The sequence below is a fragment of the Callorhinchus milii genome, unplaced genomic scaffold (genome assembly GCF_018977255.1).
Source record: "Callorhinchus milii isolate IMCB2004 unplaced genomic scaffold, IMCB_Cmil_1.0 Scaffold17, whole genome shotgun sequence".
NCBI lineage: Eukaryota > Metazoa > Chordata > Chondrichthyes > Chimaeriformes > Callorhinchidae > Callorhinchus > Callorhinchus milii.
The window spans coordinates 4,146,511-4,166,441 of NW_024704758.1; the positions used below are offsets into that span (position 1 = coordinate 4,146,511).

Genomic DNA, 19,931 nt, shown 5'->3' on the forward strand with positions numbered 1-19,931 from the left:
ATTAATGAAAGGAAGATCATGCCTCACCAACCTTAACAGATAAAGTAAACAAGGGAAATGCAGTGGATGTGGTGTACATGGACAACCAGAAGACCTTTGATAAGATGTCGCATAACAGACTTCTGACTAAACCAGGGCATGTGGAGTCCAGGGAGAAGAAGCAGAATGGATCGAGAGATAGCTGGAGAATAGAAAGCTAAGAATAGGAGTAAAAGGTAGCTTCGCAGACTGGCAAGAAATAGGTAGTGGTCAGAGATCTGTACAGGGAACGCTACTGTTCACCATGTTCAGAAATGATTTGGATTTAGACATCGGAAGTTTGGTGTTGGTACCAAATTTCTGTACACAGTGATGACATCAGATTGGGGGGGGGGGGGAGGATTGTAAAATGATGCAAAAGACCTAAAGAGGCTTGAAGATTGGACGGACAGGTAGCAGATGAAGTTTAATATCGGGAAATACGAAGTGATCCACTTTAGTAGGAATAAGGAAGCTGAGTATTCCCCGGATGGTGGGAACCTGGGCTTGATGGAGGAACAGAGGCCCCTGGAAATTCAGGTTCACAGGACTTTAAATGTAACAGCACCGGTGGACACAGTCATAAAGAATGCAAATAGAATCCTACACTCTGTCACCAAAGGAATAGAGTTTAAGAAGTAGGGAAGTGATGATAAATGTATATAAAACTTTGATTAGACCACATTTGGAATCCTGTGTACACTTCTGGTTATAGGAAAGACATGATAGCATTATTATAGCATGAGAGAGAGTGTAGATTGGTGTAGATTGGCAGTGTTGATCCCAGCCTGAATGGCTGCAATGTCAGGACAGAGTGACCAGCTCACAGTTTCTCTGGAGCTGAGAGGATTGGGAGGGAACCTGATCGAGAGGGTTATCATTAGGAAAGGATTTGATAAGGTGGATATTGATAGGTTGTCTCCACTTGCTGGTGAGTCTGTAACTAGATGGGTGTAAATATAGGCCAATTAGTAACATCTTACAGAGTTTAGGAGGAACACCTTCAGGCAGAGGCTGGTGAAAACATGGTTGATGCAAATAGCATCAATACAAGAGGAAGCTTGACGCCTATATAAGAGCAGGGGAACAGGAGGGGTAGGTGCTTGTGTGCAGGTTAAACACTGGATCGGACTAGTTGGGTTTAATGACCTGTTTCCATGCTGTATCACTCTATGTGACTTTATGTAATAGCTGCACACAGTGATAATTAGATAAACCAGTTACACACAGTGTGAAATAGCAGTTTCCTGGCTATACTGTACATTCTGAGCCCTGACCCCTTACAGTTCAACACCTGATGTTGATGAGTTTCATCTGTTCACCTTTTCTCAGAATGATCTGAAATATTTTCGTCTTTGACTGATGGTGACATTAATGGTGGGTGATAGGAGGTGTGAGCAGGGCTCCAGCCTCAGGAGACCCCACCGCTCCATTCCCCTCTCCTACCCCCTCTGTTCCCCTCTTCTACACTGTTCCATTCCCCTCTCCTACACCCCTCTATTCTCTTCTCCCTTATGTCTGAATCAACTTTTTTGCCAAACACACTGAATACTATTTGCTTTAACTACGGCTTCCAGCAGTGAGTTGCACATTCTCATCAGCCTCTGTATTAAGATGTTCCTCCTAACCTCTCCAGTAGCTCTGTTACTGACTATCTTATAGTTATACCCTCTGGTTTCAGATTCACCACAAGTGGAAACAGCCCAAACATTCACCCTATTGAATCCACTGATAATCTTAAACTGGTGCCATATTGTCACTGTAACAGAGGAGACCCAACAGAGACATTCATTGAAAATAATTCTATTTTTATTTGTAAGATAAATAGAGAGAAACTAATTTTGCTGCTCGGTGAGTCAGTCACTGCAGATCACTGGGTTAAGATCATCACTAAAGCCACAGGGTTGGGAGATGTTTATTGTACAGGCAGGGCTGTTAGGAGGTGGAATATCACAGACACACTGGTAGGAGCCTAGTCTGAGAGCTTTTAAAGGGGATTAGAGAAATATTTGAAAAGGAGAAATCTAAAAGTGAGTGAGGGGGACAGCGGAGTGCAGATGGGCTGAATAGCCTCCTTCTCTGCTCAAATATTTCCTGATTCTGGTGGTTTGACGCTGGCCTCTCTCACTCTCCCCCTCCTCCTGCACTGTCTGGCAAGCTTTCCCGTTGCTTTTCCAGCTAGGACCACCCTACCCATTAGGGCTTTGGCTTGCAGGGTTAACAGGAGCTGAGTGGGATGACTCCTTGCCCCCAATTTCTGGTCTCCCCTTCCGAGTCCTGCTGATGAGTGGGCAATTGAGCCGAGGGCAGGTGCACCTATCTCCGTCTCAGCTCGGCTGTCAGGGATTAAGTTCAGACAGTTCTTTGTCTCCACTCAATGGGCACTCGAGCGACATTAACGAGGGGCAGTCACAAGGTCACTCAGATGAAGAGGGCCCTTCTGATCTCTCCGCCCCATCCATTCTGCCCACCTACCATTTGTGTTTTTATACGAGTCCCAGTGTCCTGGCCACAACCATCCTTTCTGGCAACCCAGTCCCAGTAGTTAATTACCCTATAGGTTTAAAAAAAACTTCCTGGGGTCTGTCCTGAAATTGCCCCTTTCAACTTTAAATCCATGTCCTCTTGTTCAACTGGGGAGTGGGGGGGGAGGGAGGAAGGATGTAATCCCTTTGAATTCCAAACACAGATGAATGTTTGTTTTTCTTTACCGTTTCTTCTCACTTGCACACAGAGCAAGAGGTAGCTCACTCCAGAATGACGTACGCAGAAGGTCCCTTCAGGCAATACAACACAGGTCAGCAACTCAACCCTACTCTTCGCTGTCTATCCTGCACTACTGTTCCTCCAGCTCTCTCTCCACTGAGCCAGATGGAGCTGAGCGTCACACACTTACACATGGGAGGTAAAGATTGCGACCTTTCTTAACCTGCTCCTTGTGTGACTTAGCACGAGAATCTGGATAGGAAAGGATTCCCTATTTTCAAGACAATGTCAAATTGGGGAAAGTCATTAAATTCAGCCTGAAATTAAGATTGAATTTAATAATTTTCCAGAATTGTGTCCCATCTTGAACTGTAAGGTAAGCTGGTGTTACAAGCTGTATCCAGATGTGATTCGCAGCCTCTGGTCTTCAGATCATTATGTTTAAGGTGCGTCTTATGTTTGAACCTCTGGCAACTTCTGATAGTTATGCTAGATCTTGTGAAAGTCTCCAACTGATTACGATCAATTGTAGTGACTATGTATTTCTACAGAAAAACAACACTAACAACAACTTGCATTTATATGGGACCCCTCACGCATGGTAGCGCCTCAGAGTGCTTAAGACGACAGCGTATTGTGCACAGCACCGACCGCAAACAGTCTGGAGGTGAATGACATATTTACTAGACCTGGGTTCGATTCCCCGGCAGGGCAAAATGTTAGGCAAGTTTCCTTACTCCACATGCTTCTGTTTATCTGGCAGCAAGTAGGAACCTGGTTGTCAGTCGATTGGCGGATCGCTTTTCTGGGAGTAATAATCCGTTTTTTAAAAAAAAATGTTTGAAATAATTATTTGTCATTCAACCCATGACTGTTTGTGGGACACTGCTGTGCGCAATTGGCTGCCAAGTTTTGCTCCCAAAATACACAGTCAATTCACTTTACAGTATATTCTGTGATGTGCTGTGATGCTCTCGAGGACGTGATGAGGCGCTATATCAAATGCAATGGTTATTAGAGACCTGGGAGTGTTTTTGTTGTGGACGAACTGTGTACAGAAAGCTTCACTCTGTCTCTAACCCATCTTGGCGCTGACTTGAGAGTGTGGACGGACAGTGTAGAGGGAGCATTACTCTTTAAGCCTTGCTGTAGATTGGGTTGGTGGGAATATTTGCTTGCTGTACTGACGTCCTTCACTGTGGTTTACTAGATGGACAGACAGAGCGAGTCCGGCCTCACCACGTGTAGTGTTGTGGTGAGTGCCGAGGAGAGTGTGGTAACAGATCCCAATGCCTGATAGACAGGAGCAGCTCAGTGTGGCCCAGCGCAGAGTGCTAGCAGGAACTGACGAGCTTATTAAAGATTAACACTGCATAATGTCATATCTGCAGCGAATGAAACCGTTCTCTGTCCTTTATCAGTCAGTTAGTCAAAGCCTTTGTTTGTTCAGATGTGGCTTGTACCACTGATAAGGTGACTGAAGGAGTGCTGCAGAGGCTGGACTTCTAATCAAAGATACAGACAGTCACATTGAATAGTGCTGGTGCTCGCTGCCCACTAAAGTCTAATTTCTCCCACAAAATGTACAGTCAATTCACTTTACAGTATATTCTGTGAAGTGCTTTGAGACGTCTCAAAGACGTGAAAAAGTGCTGTATCAAATGCAAGGTTTATTATTATTATAATCCTATTCCCCTGCTTAGTCCCATTTAAAATCTTATCATATAATAATAATCTTATCATTTGATATTGTGCCTTTCACATCTGAAGGACGTTTCAAAGCGCTTCACATGATTTACTGTGAAGGGTAGTGACTGTGTATTTGTAGATGAATGCGGCAGATAATTTGTTCACAGCAATGTCCCACTTAACTTCATTAAGTGAATAACAAATTTTACTACTACTAATAATAATCCTTGCATTTAGTGGTAGATTGTTGGGCAGGACACCGGGAGAAACTCCCTTCTCTTATTGAATACCGTCCTCCCGACGTGAAAGGTGCTATACAATTTTGTAATTTTGTTGTTGCTCTTATGGGATATTTAACATCCACCTAAACAGGCAGACGGATCCAAAGTTCAACACTCTCCCAGGACTGCATTAGAGTGTCAATGTAGTCTAGTGCTTGAACCCACAGCCTTCTGACTCAGAGACAGCACTCCCTGCTCTAACCAGAAAGGGTGGTGAGGCCATGTCAGTAACAGCTTGATGCTGTAAGGTGGGGTTTCTGGAAGGATGAGATCAAAGAGATTGTTCACCTGACCCTCTCATGTCTTGTTATTTTTGGGGGATGAGAGGGAGTTGATAGCTCACACAAATCATTCATGGTTTTAATGAGCAGAGACATGGCCCTGGTCATTATATTTTATTACCCTTCGATTATGGACAGGAGCCTTTCCATGGTAACGCTGAGATGTACTTTGAGACGCAGTCTAGGTATCAGTGTCAGGCTGGCTCAGGCGCTAGCACACTTAACTCTGGGTCAGAAGGTTATGGGTTCAAGGCCCATGCTGGGACTCCGAGCTCATTCTCTAGGCTGACTCTCCACTCCTGGGGGAGTTGCACTGTGAAAATGTTTCACGTGGAGTTATTGTGAAGTGCAGGGTGTAGGCAAATACAGCAGCAGGTTTTGACACAGTAATGTTCCACAGCTATGGAGTGAGTGACCAATTTAATTTGGGGGATTGTTGGCCAAGACATGGGGAGAGGGAAACTCCCTTCCCTTTTCCAAAAGTGCCACAGATTTTCAATGTCCACCTGAGCAGGCAGACAGGACCTCGGTTCAACATCTCATCCGCAGCACGGCACCTCCTGACAATATAACCCCCCCCACCCCCACCCCCTTCCCCCAGCACTGGACACTGCATTGGAGTGTCAGTTTAGATGATATGGGTCTTGAACCCACAATCTTCTGACTCAGAGGCGAGAGCGCTCTTGACCCCACTGAGCGGCCTGATGGTAATTGTTCTGGCATTGTCTCTGTGATGTGCTGGGGGAGGGGGGCCACAGAATGTTCTGAGTTTCAGACGTGTGGGTTGCGAGGGGTGGTGTGTAAACCACTTAATGAACACGACACAGCCTTGGACTTTGAGCCACGCGCTGGATACAGGAACTGGTGTCTTGCCACGGTCGGTGCTCAATGATTAACTCCGTGTTTGTTCAGCACAGATGAGGGATTTCCTCCTCCTCAAAGCCTTTATCAACTGAGAAAAGCCCCGAGTAACCCACCTGGGCTGAGCTCTGTCACTGGTTGCTGATCCTAGGCTCAGTGTGCCAGCCTGGCTCAGTGGTAGCGGTCTCGCCTCTGAGTCAGAAGGTTCAAGCCCCATGGGTTGGGACTTGGGATCATATAGTGTGGGGCTGACACTCCAATGCAGTGCTGGAGGAGTGTTGCATTGCCAGAGGAGCTGTCCTTTGGATGAGACGTTAAACTGAGGTCCCATTTGTCTGTTCAAGTGGACATTAAAGATCTCATGCCATTATTCGAAAGGAGAAGGAAGTTTCTCTTTCCCGGTGTCCTGGCCAACAATCCCCACCCCCCCCACCCCCCCAAAAAAAAGTTGATTTCAAAAAAATTGTTGCTCTGTGGTTGTTTGTGGGACACTCTTGTTCACAATTAGCTGCTGCGTTTCGCCCACAAAGTATGCAGTCAATCCACTTTACAGTATATCCGCTTTGAGATACGACGTGATAAGGTGCTATACCAAATGCAAGGATTATTATTATTATATCATAGTGAATTAGGAATTAGGGAAGCAGGATGCGTCCCTCCAGGGAGAGAGTACAACTTCTATTCCAATAAACGTCTCTGGAATTTCAACGTGTTGGGGGTGTTGCATGGAATTCTCAGCTTGGTTTGGATTCTCGTAAACATGGTGTTGGGGTTCGGCATCTGTCAGATACCCGGCTGACCGGCAAATCAGAGGAGAAGCCAAGCAAGATTTATAAATCTAGTCGTGGCTCATTTCATCCCGCTGCGTTTTCCGCTCGGAAGCCAGTCTTGTGTGTGATGGGATATAGTTGTGAGCGAGGGAGGTCCTGGGGCTGGGAGAGATGGTCAGCATGGACAGGGCTCTTGAGCTCTGTTTGCCAATCACCTGCAATGTCACTGGAGAAATGACTGAGGTTCAAACTCGGACGTTTTGAGAGATTTTGAGCAGAGTTGATTTGAGATGATTTCCCTCATTCCCTCCTCCCTCCACCCCCCCATAACCAACCCACCCAAACTGGCTACTGTTCAGATTCCCTACTTTTGTCTACAAAATGTGCAGTGACATGACGGTGCAATAATAACTGCAAGGATTTATTATTATTAATATTATTAGCTTTCTTTCCTCGTCACATCGAAATGGCTCAAGACAGTTCACAGGAAATCACTGCTGAGTGTAATGACTGTGTAGACAGAAAATTCTCAGTGTGGACCTGAGAATTTGCACTCTGAGGTCCCTCTGTCTTCTTCCACTCCACAGTTTTCCCCCTTTAAGTTCCAAATGGCGTGTTTCTGAGCTGGACATTCTCTGAGTAGAATGGAATTTTACATGTTAGGAGTGAATGAGTTGAATGGGACTCAGATTGAGTGTTGGAGTTATAACCTCAGTGTTTAATGCCTGATGGTATCAGTGTTTAAGGTGTGGGTGCTGTCAGCAGGCCACTCTGTACACAGGGGAAATGTTTAACCAAGCGGAAATGTCAGGCTTGGCTGCGGGCACTGATTCCCGGCCACGGTGTTTGATGGCTCCCGCTGGGCACAGGCTAAACACACATCGGGCAGCAGTCAAAGAGCTGACCTGCTAATAGCTTGTGACCTGGGCTCTAATCAGAACTCACTCTCACTCATTCTGCCATTCTCCTGTGAATGTGTGTGTGTGTGTGTTTGTCTATCTGTGTCTATCTCTCTCTCTTGGTCCGTCTGTCTTCCATTCTCTCTCTCTCTCTATTTCAGTCTCCTCCCCCTCTCTATCTCTATCTCAGTCACCCTCACTCCGTATCTCAGTCTTCCCCTCTCCCTCTCTATCTTAGTCCTCTCTCCTCTCTCTCTCTCTCTGTGTCTCTCTTTGTCTTCCCGACCCTCTCTCAGGTCTTTATGCCATATTAATCGTGTCCTGTCTCCAGGCTGGCTTTCTGTAAGCAGCTGGGATACTTCACAGTCATAGGCTGGACTTGCTTCCTGCACACACAGCACATTTCCAATTACTCCTCGCTTAATCTCTTTCTCTCTGCTCACTGACTGGAAGCTCTGGTAAACCGTGCAGACATAGCAGCCTGGACTTGGACTTCACACCAAGACTGAGATCTCTGCCTCACTGGCACCATTTGATTATTAAATTATCCCTGCCGAGCTATAAAGTTTTATATTAAAAAAATACACAAGTGATAATAATCCTTGCACTTGATACAGTGCCTTATCATGTTGTGGAGGACATCTCAAAACATCTCACAGTGTGTGCTGAAAAGTGCAGTGAATGTGTTATTTTGCAGCCAATTGCCCACAACAGTGTCCCACAAACAGCCATGGAGTGAGTGACCGATTTTATTTGGGGGATTGTTGGCCAGGACAGGCGGACAGAGAAACTCCTTTCTCTTTTCCAACAACCCGTGGGATCTTTAACATCCACCTCAACAGGCAGACGGGGCCTCGGTTTAATGTGTGATCCAAAGGACGGCACCTCTGATGTTGCAGCACACACCCAGCACTGCATTGGAGTGTGAGCTTAGACAATGTCATTCCACAACCTTCTGATGTGTACACACACAGACGTACACACACAGAGCCTGGCTGAGACAGGCGTTCGCCTACAAATACACAGTCACTCCACAGTAAATCCTGTGAAGTGCTTTGGGATGTCCTCCCGACATGAATACCAAATGCAGGGATTATTATTATTATTGTGGACTCTGGTGAGGTGCTTTCTCGTTCTCAATCTCTTCCTCTCTCTCTTTCTTCATCTTTCTTTCTATTTCTTTTATTTTTTCATGCTTTCTCTTTCTTCTCTCTCCCAGTCTTTTTTTCCCCCCTCTCTCTGTCTTTTCTTTTACACTCTCTTTTCTCTTTTCTCTCTCTCTCTTTGCCCTTGAACACGTGGAAGTAGTTAGTGAGGCTCCCGGTGAGGGGTTGAGCGGAGGGGCTGGAGAGGCGGTGGTGGTGTGGGGTGGGGGGGGGGAAGTGCAGTGTTAGGGAATCTTGACACCAAAGGCTGGTCTGGGGTCAACTCAGGAACAAGACTGATGGTCCTGTGATGAATTAGCTCACTCCACTTTCTCACTAGGATCAAGTGTATCCAATCTCCCCTTATTACCCTAAGGACAAAAACGTTAAGCAAGTTTTGTTACTCCACACGCCTCTGTTTACCTAGCAGTAAGTGGGTTGTTAGTTGATTGGCGGAGCGGTTTTCCGGGGATAATAATCCCTTCAAAATTTTAAAAAAAAGAATAGTAATAACAATTTGTCACTCAATCCACGACTGTTTGTGGGACAAGGTTGTGTGCAATTGGTTGCTGCATTTCACCCACAAAATATATAGTCAATTCACTTTAGAGTATGAGACTTCTTGAAGACGTGATAAGGCGCTATATCAAATGCAAGGGTTATTATTATAAACTACCTGACGTGGGGCTTAATCCCAATATTGACAGTCTGACAGATTGCGGGAATCACTGAAACGATTTCATTCTTCCCCGAGCAGCTGTGTTATTTACAGAGGGTGAGAGTATAGGGTGGCCTGTATAAACACCGGCATTCCAGTCATTCTTATAGCTGTGTTCAGGCTGTTTACGCCTCGTGAACAGTCCCATTCCAGTTTGTGTACAGCCCTTACTACACTCTCAGTACAAAACTGTGTATATCACCTGTACATCCCCATGTCCAGCCTCTCCACTAACTCCGCCTGCTCCATGTCTTTCACTCATGTGAAGATGTGTAAGTGTGAGTTGTTGTAGATGTTGGCTGCGTGGGCAGACATGGAATACTACAACAACTTACATTTATACAGCGCCTTTCATCTTAGAAAGACGTCCCAAGGCTGTTAAAGGGGTTGGAATCTGAGCTGGGGTTGGAATCAAGAGGGGTGGTAATGCCATATCACAGGGTTTCCAGGGGAACTGGACCAGTGATTACCAGAGCATGGCCTGGCTCACAGACTAGATCTCCTGCTGGTTCCCCACCTTAGCACTTTGAGCTCACAGTTCAGGCTGACGCAGTGCTGGGGAGGAGCGCTGCATTTTCCGAGGCGTCATCCATCGGATGAGACGTTAAACTGAGGACTGTCTGTCCTTTGAGGTGGACGGTGACGATCCCGCAATGCAATTGGAAAAGAGGAAGGAGTTTCTCCTCATCTCCTGGCCATTGAAGCTGATGGATTGTCACTCACGTCATGGGTTGTGTGTGTGTGTATGTGTGTGTGTTTGTGTGGGACATTGCTGTGAGCAAACTGGCTGTGTGCTTGCTTGTAATCACTACATTTAACAGCAGTTGCTCGCATTTTGAAGTCATAGGCGCTGATCAGATGCAGAGTGTAATATTGTAACAGTCACTCCACTTCCCTGTGTGCTGCACATTTTGACGCTGTAACGAGGGGAAGGATATTGGAGCTCACGCAGCCCTCGGGAGAGAGAGAGTCCTCAGTGTGGACTCTGCCCTCGGCTGCACTGCTGAGCAGGGCTGAGATGTGAGGCTCCTTGTACCCTAATCCCATTGTCCCGCTCTGATCCTTTTCCATGTCGCTGCCCGAGCCCGATCAGCAGACTCCTGATGCTGGAGTGAACGTTAAGTATTTAATCCCAGCGTTTAACTCCCGCTCCCTGTTCTCAGCCTCTGCACTTCCCAATAATGTGTGTCAGCCAGACGCTTGCCTCTGAATCAAGAGGTTGTGCTTGCAACACCCAGGTCGAGGCTTGGAACCCATATGGTCTCGACTGACGCTCCAGTACAGTGCTGGGGGGAGCTCTGCATTGACAGAGCTGCTGTCTTTCTGATGAGACATTAAACCAAGGCTGTGCCTTTACAGGTGGATGTTGAAGCGCTGTTTGTAAAGAGAAGGGAGTTTTTCTCTCCCGGTGTCCTGGCCCCCAAATCCCTCAAATAAAATTGGTCACTCACTTCACAGCTCTTTGTGGGACACTGCTGTGTGCAAATTAGCTACCATGTTCACGTACAAACACACAGTCACTACCCTTTACAGTGTATCCTGTGAAGTGTTTTGATACTGTTGTATGAGTGTGTAAATGTAAAGATTATAAAAACTGCCTGGTGCATATTTCTTCTCTTGCTCTCATGTTCTTTCTTTGTCTCTCATTTCATTATATATAATAATAATCCTTGCATTTGATTTAGTGCCTTATCACTTCTTCGAGACCTCTCAAAGCGCTTCACAGAATATACTGTAAAGTGAATTGACTATATTTTGTGAGGGAAATGTGGCAGCCAATTGCACACTGCAGTGTCCCACAAACAGTCATGGATTGAGTGGCTAAGTTATTATTTTTTTTAAGGGATAATTCTCTGCATGTCTTTCTTTTCTATCTTTCTCTGTCTTTCCCTCACTCTTTCGTTTCCCCCCCTCTCTTTCCGTCGCAGCTTCACCCTTTCTCTCCCTCTTTCTGTCTCATTCCCTCTTTCTCATTCGCTCACTCACTCTCACTCTCTGACTCACCCACTCTCAGCCTTTCTCCTTGACTTTCTCTCACGCACTCTCAGACTGTCACTCTCACGCACATTCTCTCTCTGTCTCTGTCTCTCTCACACACACACACACACACGTACATTCGCTCACTACCCTTTACTGGACGGTGGAGCGAGAGGCTGGGTTGCAATGGAATGTTAATGGAAGCTGTATACAGCACGGAGCACACGCCATTCATCTGCATGTCACTTGAGTGAGCAGTGGAGGGAGCGGGAGTGCCGGATTATCAGCCCGGTAATAACTCATCGACACTCACGCCCCAACGCATTCCTGCAGCACCTTAACCCTTCACCTGTCACTGAGCCCTGCGCAGACACTAACCATAGCGCTCGCTGAGGTCCCGGCTTCCTGAAATTAACACTGGTGATAAATTCTACAGCTCTCATCCCGGAAAAAAAGATAAATTTTTTCACTTCTGGAATCTGGCTACTCCCTCCACTCTATCCCAGGTCGGTAAGCAGGGTCTCCTCGTGGCTGAACTGGCTCCGAGGTGACATGTTTGGCAACGGAATGTCGGACTCGAGCCAGCCCTCTGTGGCAGTCTCTAGTCCGGTTCCTGAGCCAGACAGGTCCGCAGTATTCAAGGGCACTGCTGATGACTGCACAGCCGGCCTGGCTCTTCGGCAAAACATGGAAGGGAAGACCATCACTGGAGGCAGGGAATCAACCCACTCAGCTCCTGTTAACCCAGTAAACCAAAGCCCTAACGGGTAGGGTGGTCCTAGCTGGACAAGCAGCGGGAAAGTTTGCCAGACAGTGATATCAATGGCAAGCTACGTGGTTTTAGCTGGTTAGACTCGAGCAGGTACCCCAATGCACACTCTGGGGTCCCCCAAGCCTTGGGTCTTGCCGGCCTGCACCTAAAACTCTCCGGAATTAGGTAAGCAGGGAGAGAGGGCGCATTCCAGACATGGAAATTTTCATGTGTAGGTGGTGTACTTGGGACTCCCAATCTGGTTTGGATATTCACTTCATGGCTGCTTCTGGCATTTGGTCGTGTGCAAATTGGCTGCCACATTTGCCTACAAATACACAGTTACTACACTTTACAGTAAATCCTGCGAAACGCTTCAAGATAATGTGATAAGCGTGATATAAGTGTTATTATTATTACCTCTCAGAGAGCTGCAGCTCTCATTCCCTCCACCCTCCTCCACGATTATAGATTTATAAACCCTGAGCTCGGGCCTCACCTGACCAAACCTTTTACACGGCCAAGCTCCTACTGGTTGGCTCAGCGCCTGACTCGCTCTGTATAAACAGAGGCCCAGCCTCACACTGCAAGGCAACTTTGTGATGTCAATGCAGTGCGGCCTGGCCATAAACGGAGTGTTAAATGGAATGATTGGCTCCCATCTGATGCCGTATGGTTTGTGTGTATCAGTTCCGGCTCCCGTGTGTACAGTTCACACCAGGAGTCCCGTAGCATAGTGGTTAGCTCCCTCACCTCGCAAACGAGAGGACCTGGGTTCGATGTCCAGGCAAAGCGAAACCTTAGGCAAATTTCCTCACTCCACATGCCTCTGTCTACCTAGCAGTAAGTAGGAACCCGGTTATTAGTTGAGTGGCGGATTGCTTTCCAGGGATAATTATCGCCGCAAATGAATGCTTGGGTTTGCCTGCAAATACACAGTGCCTCCAGCTGAGGAGAAAGTGATTGCCTGTGAGACGCTGTGAGATAACCCACCTGCCTCTCTCTCTGCCTCGCTTTCTATGCCTCGACAGGGCGAAACCTTGGGCAATTTCCTTACTCCACACGCCTGATAGTAATCCCTCAAGAAAAAAAACAATAATAATTTGGTCACTCAATCCACGACTGTTTGTGGGACGCTGCTGTGCGTAATTGGCTGCCGTATTTCGCCCACAAAATATAGTCAATTCACTTTACAGTCTATTCTGTGAAGCGCTTTGAGACGTCTGGAAGACATGAAAAGCGCTATATCAAATGCAAGGATTATTATTATTATTATTTGTGTCCAGGACACGAGATGAACGGAGCCCTCGATACCTCCAACATCGACACGAGCATCCTGGAGGAGTACATTAGTAAGGAGGACTCCAGTGACATGTGAGTGCTTCATGCCAGCCCGGGGGTGGGTGGGGGTGGGCCGGGCTCAGGCACTCATACCCCGGTGGGTGGGGGAATGGGGTGCCGGGGATGCTGATATTCCTAGGACACTGACGTTTCCTGGTGTCCTGGTTCTCATGTCTTCCCATCATTATTATTCTCTTCGACCACGCTTACGGTCACCTCCTCCCTTCCCCGTGGCACAGCGTCGTGCTCCACCACTGTCCAGCGCTCTGAGACGCAGCCCCGGGTGAAGGGCGCGAAAGAAATGCAAGTTGTTGTAGTTGTATTGCCGTTGTTTATCCCCCTTTTTTTCCCCCTCTTCGCAGCTGTTTCCCGGAACTCCCGATCACGGTCACTTACTCCAACCCGCAGACCTGCAACAGCGGCCCCAACCCCCACAATGTCCATGGCACCATGGCGACCGCTGGTCACGTGACCAGCCCCACTGCAGTTGGCCATCTTTGTCACCCGGGGGGTCCGGTTGGGGGTGGGGCCAGACACGGGGGTCTCGTGGCTTGTGGCCCGGGGCTCCCCACCCATGTGACTTGCCCAGCGACCAGTGGGATGCTGCCCAAAGGCTATCCCAACCTGTGTATGAACAGTAACGCACCAGCCATCAAATCAGAACCAAAGCCATCATACGCACCCGGGTAAGTCACCTGACCATAAAACATTAGCCCGTCAGCAGGCTTTGGTAGCCATGTTACTCTGTCTCTAGCCCATGCTGTGGTTGACCTGGGAGTGTGGAGGGACAGTGTATAGTGAGCTTTACTCTCTCTGAGCTCCGCTAGAGAAATGCAAGTTGTTGTAGTACTGCTGCCGTTTATCCCCCTTTCCCCTCTACCCCTCTCCACAGCTTTAAGTGCTCCGAGGCACCGTCCGGCGTGAAGGGCGCTATATAAATGCAAGTTTTTGTTGTTGTCTCTCAGCCCTGTTGCAGAAAAATATCTCAAATGGCTTCACAGGTGATTCCTATCAAATGTAGTGACTATTTGTAGACAAGGCCTCTGTGTGCGTGTGTGTGTGTGTCTGTGGTGAGCAGAATGGGACGCCTGCTTCCAGTGTGGTCTGGCAATGCTTTCTATAGGTGTTAGTGATCGGCTTCAGTGTATACTGTGAGCTGCACAGGGAGCCTCCCCCACTGGCTGAGGCCCGGAGATTAAGTACTTTTCGGGCCGCCTTGGTACAGCCTTGCACCTTGTGTCTACGCTCACGCTCACCAAATAAACATTGTTGGGGGGAAGCCTCTCATCTGCCAGTGCCTGCCGCATTTTGCCCACAAAACGTATAGTCAATTCACTTGAACATATATCCTGTGAAGCGCTTTGAGATATCTCAAATGCAAGGATTATTATTGTTATTAGAAGGAGAGCACGTGATCTCACAGTGAGGCTACACACCAAGAGATACTTTGAGGACCTCTCGATGCCGGCGAGTGGGCACGCACATCAAACCTGACCTTTCCTAATCCTCTCTGCTGCAACCCTGAGAGTCTATAAGAATAATCACCACAAGATCACGAGATTGGTCTGGAAGAAGAAGGCCCTTCGGCCCATCTGATCTCCTCCCTCCAGAACACCCACCTGACCACCCCCCCCATCACTCAGGCTGTGCCTATGTATCCCTCAACACTATTCCCAACCAGCGGCCAAAAAAACAACTTCCAAGTGTAGGACTGAATGAGATTCACACACGGCCTTTCGTTTTGACTCAAACATCGTCCGTCTGTATCAACCACACCTCTCAGCACAGCCTTCGACCATCTCCCAGTTACAGTGACTCCGTTCCAGCTGTCAGCCTTTCCCAGACAGAGCCCCAGCGCCTTCACTCATTCGTTCCCTCTGAATCCTCTCCCATATCTTAGTGCCCTTGGAAGATTATTTGTTTCCAAACTCCACACAGTAGGGTAACGCTGTCACTGAGTCAGAAACAAGTGGGTTCACGCCCCATGCTGAAGGCTTTGAGCTCAGAGCCCGGGCCGACACTCCAGTGAAGTGCTGTGGGAGCTTTGCATTGTCAGAAGTGCTGTCCTCTGGAAGTGATGTTAAACAGAGGTGTGTATGTTTCAATGGATGTTAAAGATTTCGTAGCACCATTTGACCAACCTCCTCCAGAGGTGAAAGGATATAAATGGAATTTGTTGATGTTGAAAAGGGAAGGGAGCTTGTCTCAGAAGTCTTCCCAAAAATCTTCCCCACATAAATGGATCATTCCCCTCGTGGCTGCTTTTGGGAGCGAATGGTCCCCGTGTTTGACTCCACGCACTCCACTGTGGTGTACTTTGCCATTCTCACAATGATTGTGAAATGATTGTGAAATTGAGCAGTGCGCTGCCCTTTAAGAGGAGAGTGGGATGTTTGCTGGAGCGTGTGTGTGTGTTAGCAGGCGGGTGGGAGTGTGAGGCCCGTATGCCAACTGACAGAGACTGGCATTTGGCCGCGGGAGGAGTGATTATGGGACGACAGCCTCCTCTCCGTGGCCCACAATACTCACTGGTTCCCGCTAATGCTCCGAGCTGCCTTCCTGACTGTGTTACCCTTCTTTGTCTCCATAGCACTTTACCTGAATCTCCGCCCGACTCTGGCTCCGAGCCGTACTCCCCTCAACAGGTGAACGGTAAGTCCCCACCCTCCCCCCACAAACAGCCATGGAGTGAGTGATCAATCTTATCTGAGGGATTGTCGGCCAGGACACTGGGAGTGAGAACCTCCCTTCTCTTTACCAACAGCGCCATGGGATCTTTAACCTTCACCTGAACAGGCAGACGGAACCTCGCTTTAAAGTCTCAAATGAAGGACGGACCCTCCGACAGTGGAACACACTCCCCCAGTGCTGCGTTGGAGCATCAGCTTAGACTGTGTATTCAAGTCCCAACATGAGTTGCGAACTCACAACCTTCTGACTCAGAGGCGAGAGTGCTACCACTGTGCAAGGCTGACACACAGTCCGACTTTCATTGGCTAGGGTTCCAATGAGCTCCTGTCTGAGTGAGGGCGTGACCACATGCCTGACATATCTGCGGCTTTTATTTGCCAGCTGCACATCGCTGGGATTGGGTGGGGGGTGTCTGGCTGGAGAGAGATTGTCAAAGAGTATCGATCAGGAGCCTGTGTCAATGGGCTAGTGTTTCCTGCAGTCTCTCTGGGCTGGGGTCCCGGGATCTTATCCCGCGGCTGCCGACCTTTCCTGTTGTCAGGAGATCCCGTCAACTTCTGGCTGCTGGGAATTCCCTCGTGTCTGTGATTCTCACTTTTGGGGGAGAAGCAGATTCTTGAGTGGGAGAGTGAATAGGAGAAAGAGAGAGAAAGGGCGAGAGATAGAGTAAGGGGAAGAGATTTTTTTTTGGTCAGCCGGGCGTCTGACAAATACGGAAACCCATCACCATGCTTAAAAGTATCCAAACCAAGCTGAGATTTCCATGGGCATCCCACCTACACATGGAACTTCCAGAGACAGAATGCTGGGGGAAGAGATAGAGACCAGGTGTGGGGGAGAGAGTTGAAAGGCTGGTTACAGTGTCTGGGGAACAGATGAGCTGGACTACAGGTTGAGTCACTGATGATCTCTTTGCTGATGTGACTCCAGCTCCCTCGCACTGTGGGACTCAGTCTCTCGTCCCGGCAAGTGCTCTGTGATAGCCATGCTTGATAGCCTCATGCTTCACACAGTTCTGTAGCGTAGTGGTTCACGCACTCGCTTTGCAAGCGAGAGGACCCGTGTTTGATTCCCGGGCGAGGCAAAACCTTAAGGTGACTTTCCTTACTCCACACGCCTTGGTTTACCTAGCAGTAAGTAGGATTGGCTTGTCGATTGGCGGACCGGTGGTAATAATCCCGCGAAACAAAATTGGTCACTCAATCCATAACTGTTTGTGGGACATTGCTGTGTGCAATTGGCTGCGCAATTTCACCCACAAAATACACAATCAATCCAGTTTACAGTATATCCTGTGAAGTGCTTTGAGACGTCTCAACATGACATGCAAGGGTTATTATTATTATTATTATAAAGGGACTAAGACTCTCTCTCTCCCTCTCTCCGCAGAGTCCCACCTGCTCCGCACCATGACCCCGGAGCACGTGTGCCACCTGCCCCCACCATCGCGGCTGGAACCGGGGGCTGGGTCCCACCTGCCGCCCGCTCCCCACTACCCCGGGCTAACTGGGCGTGACCTGTACCTGAAGCCAGAGCTGATGCCCCCATACCCGCTGGCCCCCACCGACCTGCTGCCCCCCCAACCGCCACATGTACTGCATCAGCTCCTCCAGCACCACCCAGAGTAAGATCCACACACCACACTCAATCCTTCTCCTTCTGCCCCACTCACTCTCGTTCTCTCTACCCTGCTCGCTCTGTCTTGTCTGCTCTCTCTCCCATGCTCTCTCTCTCTCTCCTTCTCTCTCTCTCTCCCGTTCCTCTCACTCTCCCCCACGATCTCCTCCTATCACTTCTCTCTTGAATCGCCTTTCTGTCTCCCCCTCTTTCCATCCCCTCCCTCCTGGTCTCCATCCCCCCTCTCTCTCTCTTTCCCCTCTCCCTCTTCCCCCTCTCCCTCTTCCCCCTCTCACCCTCTCTCCTAACCTGGGAATCTCGCTCTCTCTCCATAGTGGAATCCCCATTCACGCAGCAAAGAAACGGAAACACTCGGACTCTCCTCCCAACACGCTCAACAGCCAGATGCTGAATGGCATCATCAAACAGGAGCCAGGTAAGCCACACACAGCACAGCATGGACCAGTATAGTGTGGTACACACACACACACACACACACATCTGTCCTACACTGCATCCCCAAATAACAGCTGCAATCGATTGGGGAATGTCGGTTGTCTGGCTCAGTCGCTCGCACTCTCAACAAGCCATGGTGAAGTCTCATTCCAGGCTGACGCTCCCGTGCTGTGGGAGCTCTGCAGGGAGGCTGCCTGTCGGAGATGCCGTCCTTCGATCGATACATTAAACTGAGGTCCCATCATTATTATTACCTCACTATGTGCCTCGTCGGCTACTGTGTGTTGTGTATCGTGCACTGTGTACGATATGCCGTGTGCCCTGTGCCGTGTTATCGTGTGCCGTACCCGGTGCGGTGCTCACTCCCTCGCCGCTCTGATCACCAGGGCTGACGCAGGACACCGAGAGCCTGAACAGTTCCTACCTGGACCCCAATTACCAGTGTATCAAGTGGCAGCCGCACCAGCAGAGCAAGTGGGTCAGTCTGTGCGACATCAACTGCAAGGATCTGTGAGTAACACCAACAGTGACCGGGGTGGGGGTGGGGGAGCAGGAGAGAGCAGGGCTTGGCAGAGTCCGTCAGTTCTTGTAAAAAGGAAGTTTGTGTGTAGGGGTGGGGGGAGAGCATCATTTGATATGGACCTGATAGGTCAAACGGCCTGTTTCTGCTCCAAAACATACCAAATATTAATAATATAATAAAATTATATAATCCTTGCATTAGGTACAACACCATTCACGTTGGGAGGAGGTCCCAAAGCGCTTCATAGGGTTCACTGTGACTGTCTATTTGTGGGTAAATCTAAGATTCTCAATATCAAACTCGCATCATGAAAAACATCAGATTCAAGCTGATCAGGGAGGTCTACTGTGGGCTGAGCAAAGCCTCCTCTCTCCCTCACGCACTGTGCATTAGCACAATCTCTATCTATATAATGGACTGCCCCCCACCACCCCCCAAACACACACACCACGATCGCCCCCTCTCACAGCAGTCAGACACTGAGCTGGCAAAGATGGAAGCAAATAAATCTCGGCTATTGAATGTCAGGTCAGATATTCTAGCCTTGGCTTTGTAGCTGCGGGAACCATCCCTGACCCCTGGCCCAGGGCCTCTCTATCTCACTGAGCTGCCTGCCTCCATAACACGGCATTGGGGGCTCTGGGCTGGCGACCAGGGGCAAGGGGCAGGTGGCTGTTGGCTGGGGGCTCTGGGCTGGGGGCTGGGGGATGGGCGCTGTCGCTGGGGGATGGGGGCTGGAAGGATTTACGGGGGGATTAGAGAGTGGGTTGGCATGAGCGGGGGCCTCTGGGAGGAATGTGTATAACAGGGGAACAGGAGTCTTTCTGATTCCTGTGTGTGGGGTTGTGTGTGGGGGCGGCTGTGTGTGTGTGTGGGGGCGGCTGTGTGTGTGTGTGTGGGGGGTGCGGCTGTGTGTGTGTGGGGGGGTGCGGCTGTGTGTGGGGGGGGCGGCTGTGTGTAGGGTGGGGGGCGGCTGTGTGTAGGGTAGGGGGGTGCGGCTGTGTGTGGGGTGGGGGGGCGGCTGTGTGTGTGGGGGGGACTGTGTGTGTGGGGGGGGACTGTGTGTGTGTGGGGGGGGGGCTGTGTGTGTGTGTGGGGGGGGCTGCGTGCGTGGGGGCAGTGTGTGTGGGGGGCGTTAGTGGCTGTATGTGGGGGCGGGGAGTGTCTCTGTGTGTGGGGGGTGGTTGTGTGTGCGTTGGGGCTGTGT

At 49.1% G+C, this 19,931-nt stretch overlaps 1 protein-coding gene across 1 annotated transcript in view; it reads left to right on the forward strand.

Moving 5' to 3' along the window:
• The window catches only part of myrf (myelin regulatory factor), a 39,102-nt gene that overhangs the window by 2,933 nt on the left and 16,238 nt on the right, over window positions 1-19,931 (forward strand). The window contains exons 2-8 of the mRNA XM_007887442.2: window positions 2,753-2,815; window positions 13,383-13,470; window positions 13,800-14,123; window positions 16,028-16,089; window positions 17,518-17,752; window positions 18,081-18,181; window positions 18,588-18,711. Coding sequence (XP_007885633.2) covers window positions 2,753-2,815; window positions 13,383-13,470; window positions 13,800-14,123; window positions 16,028-16,089; window positions 17,518-17,752; window positions 18,081-18,181; window positions 18,588-18,711 — 997 coding nt within the window. The remainder of the gene's footprint in view (window positions 1-2,752; window positions 2,816-13,382; window positions 13,471-13,799; window positions 14,124-16,027; window positions 16,090-17,517; window positions 17,753-18,080; window positions 18,182-18,587; window positions 18,712-19,931) is intronic.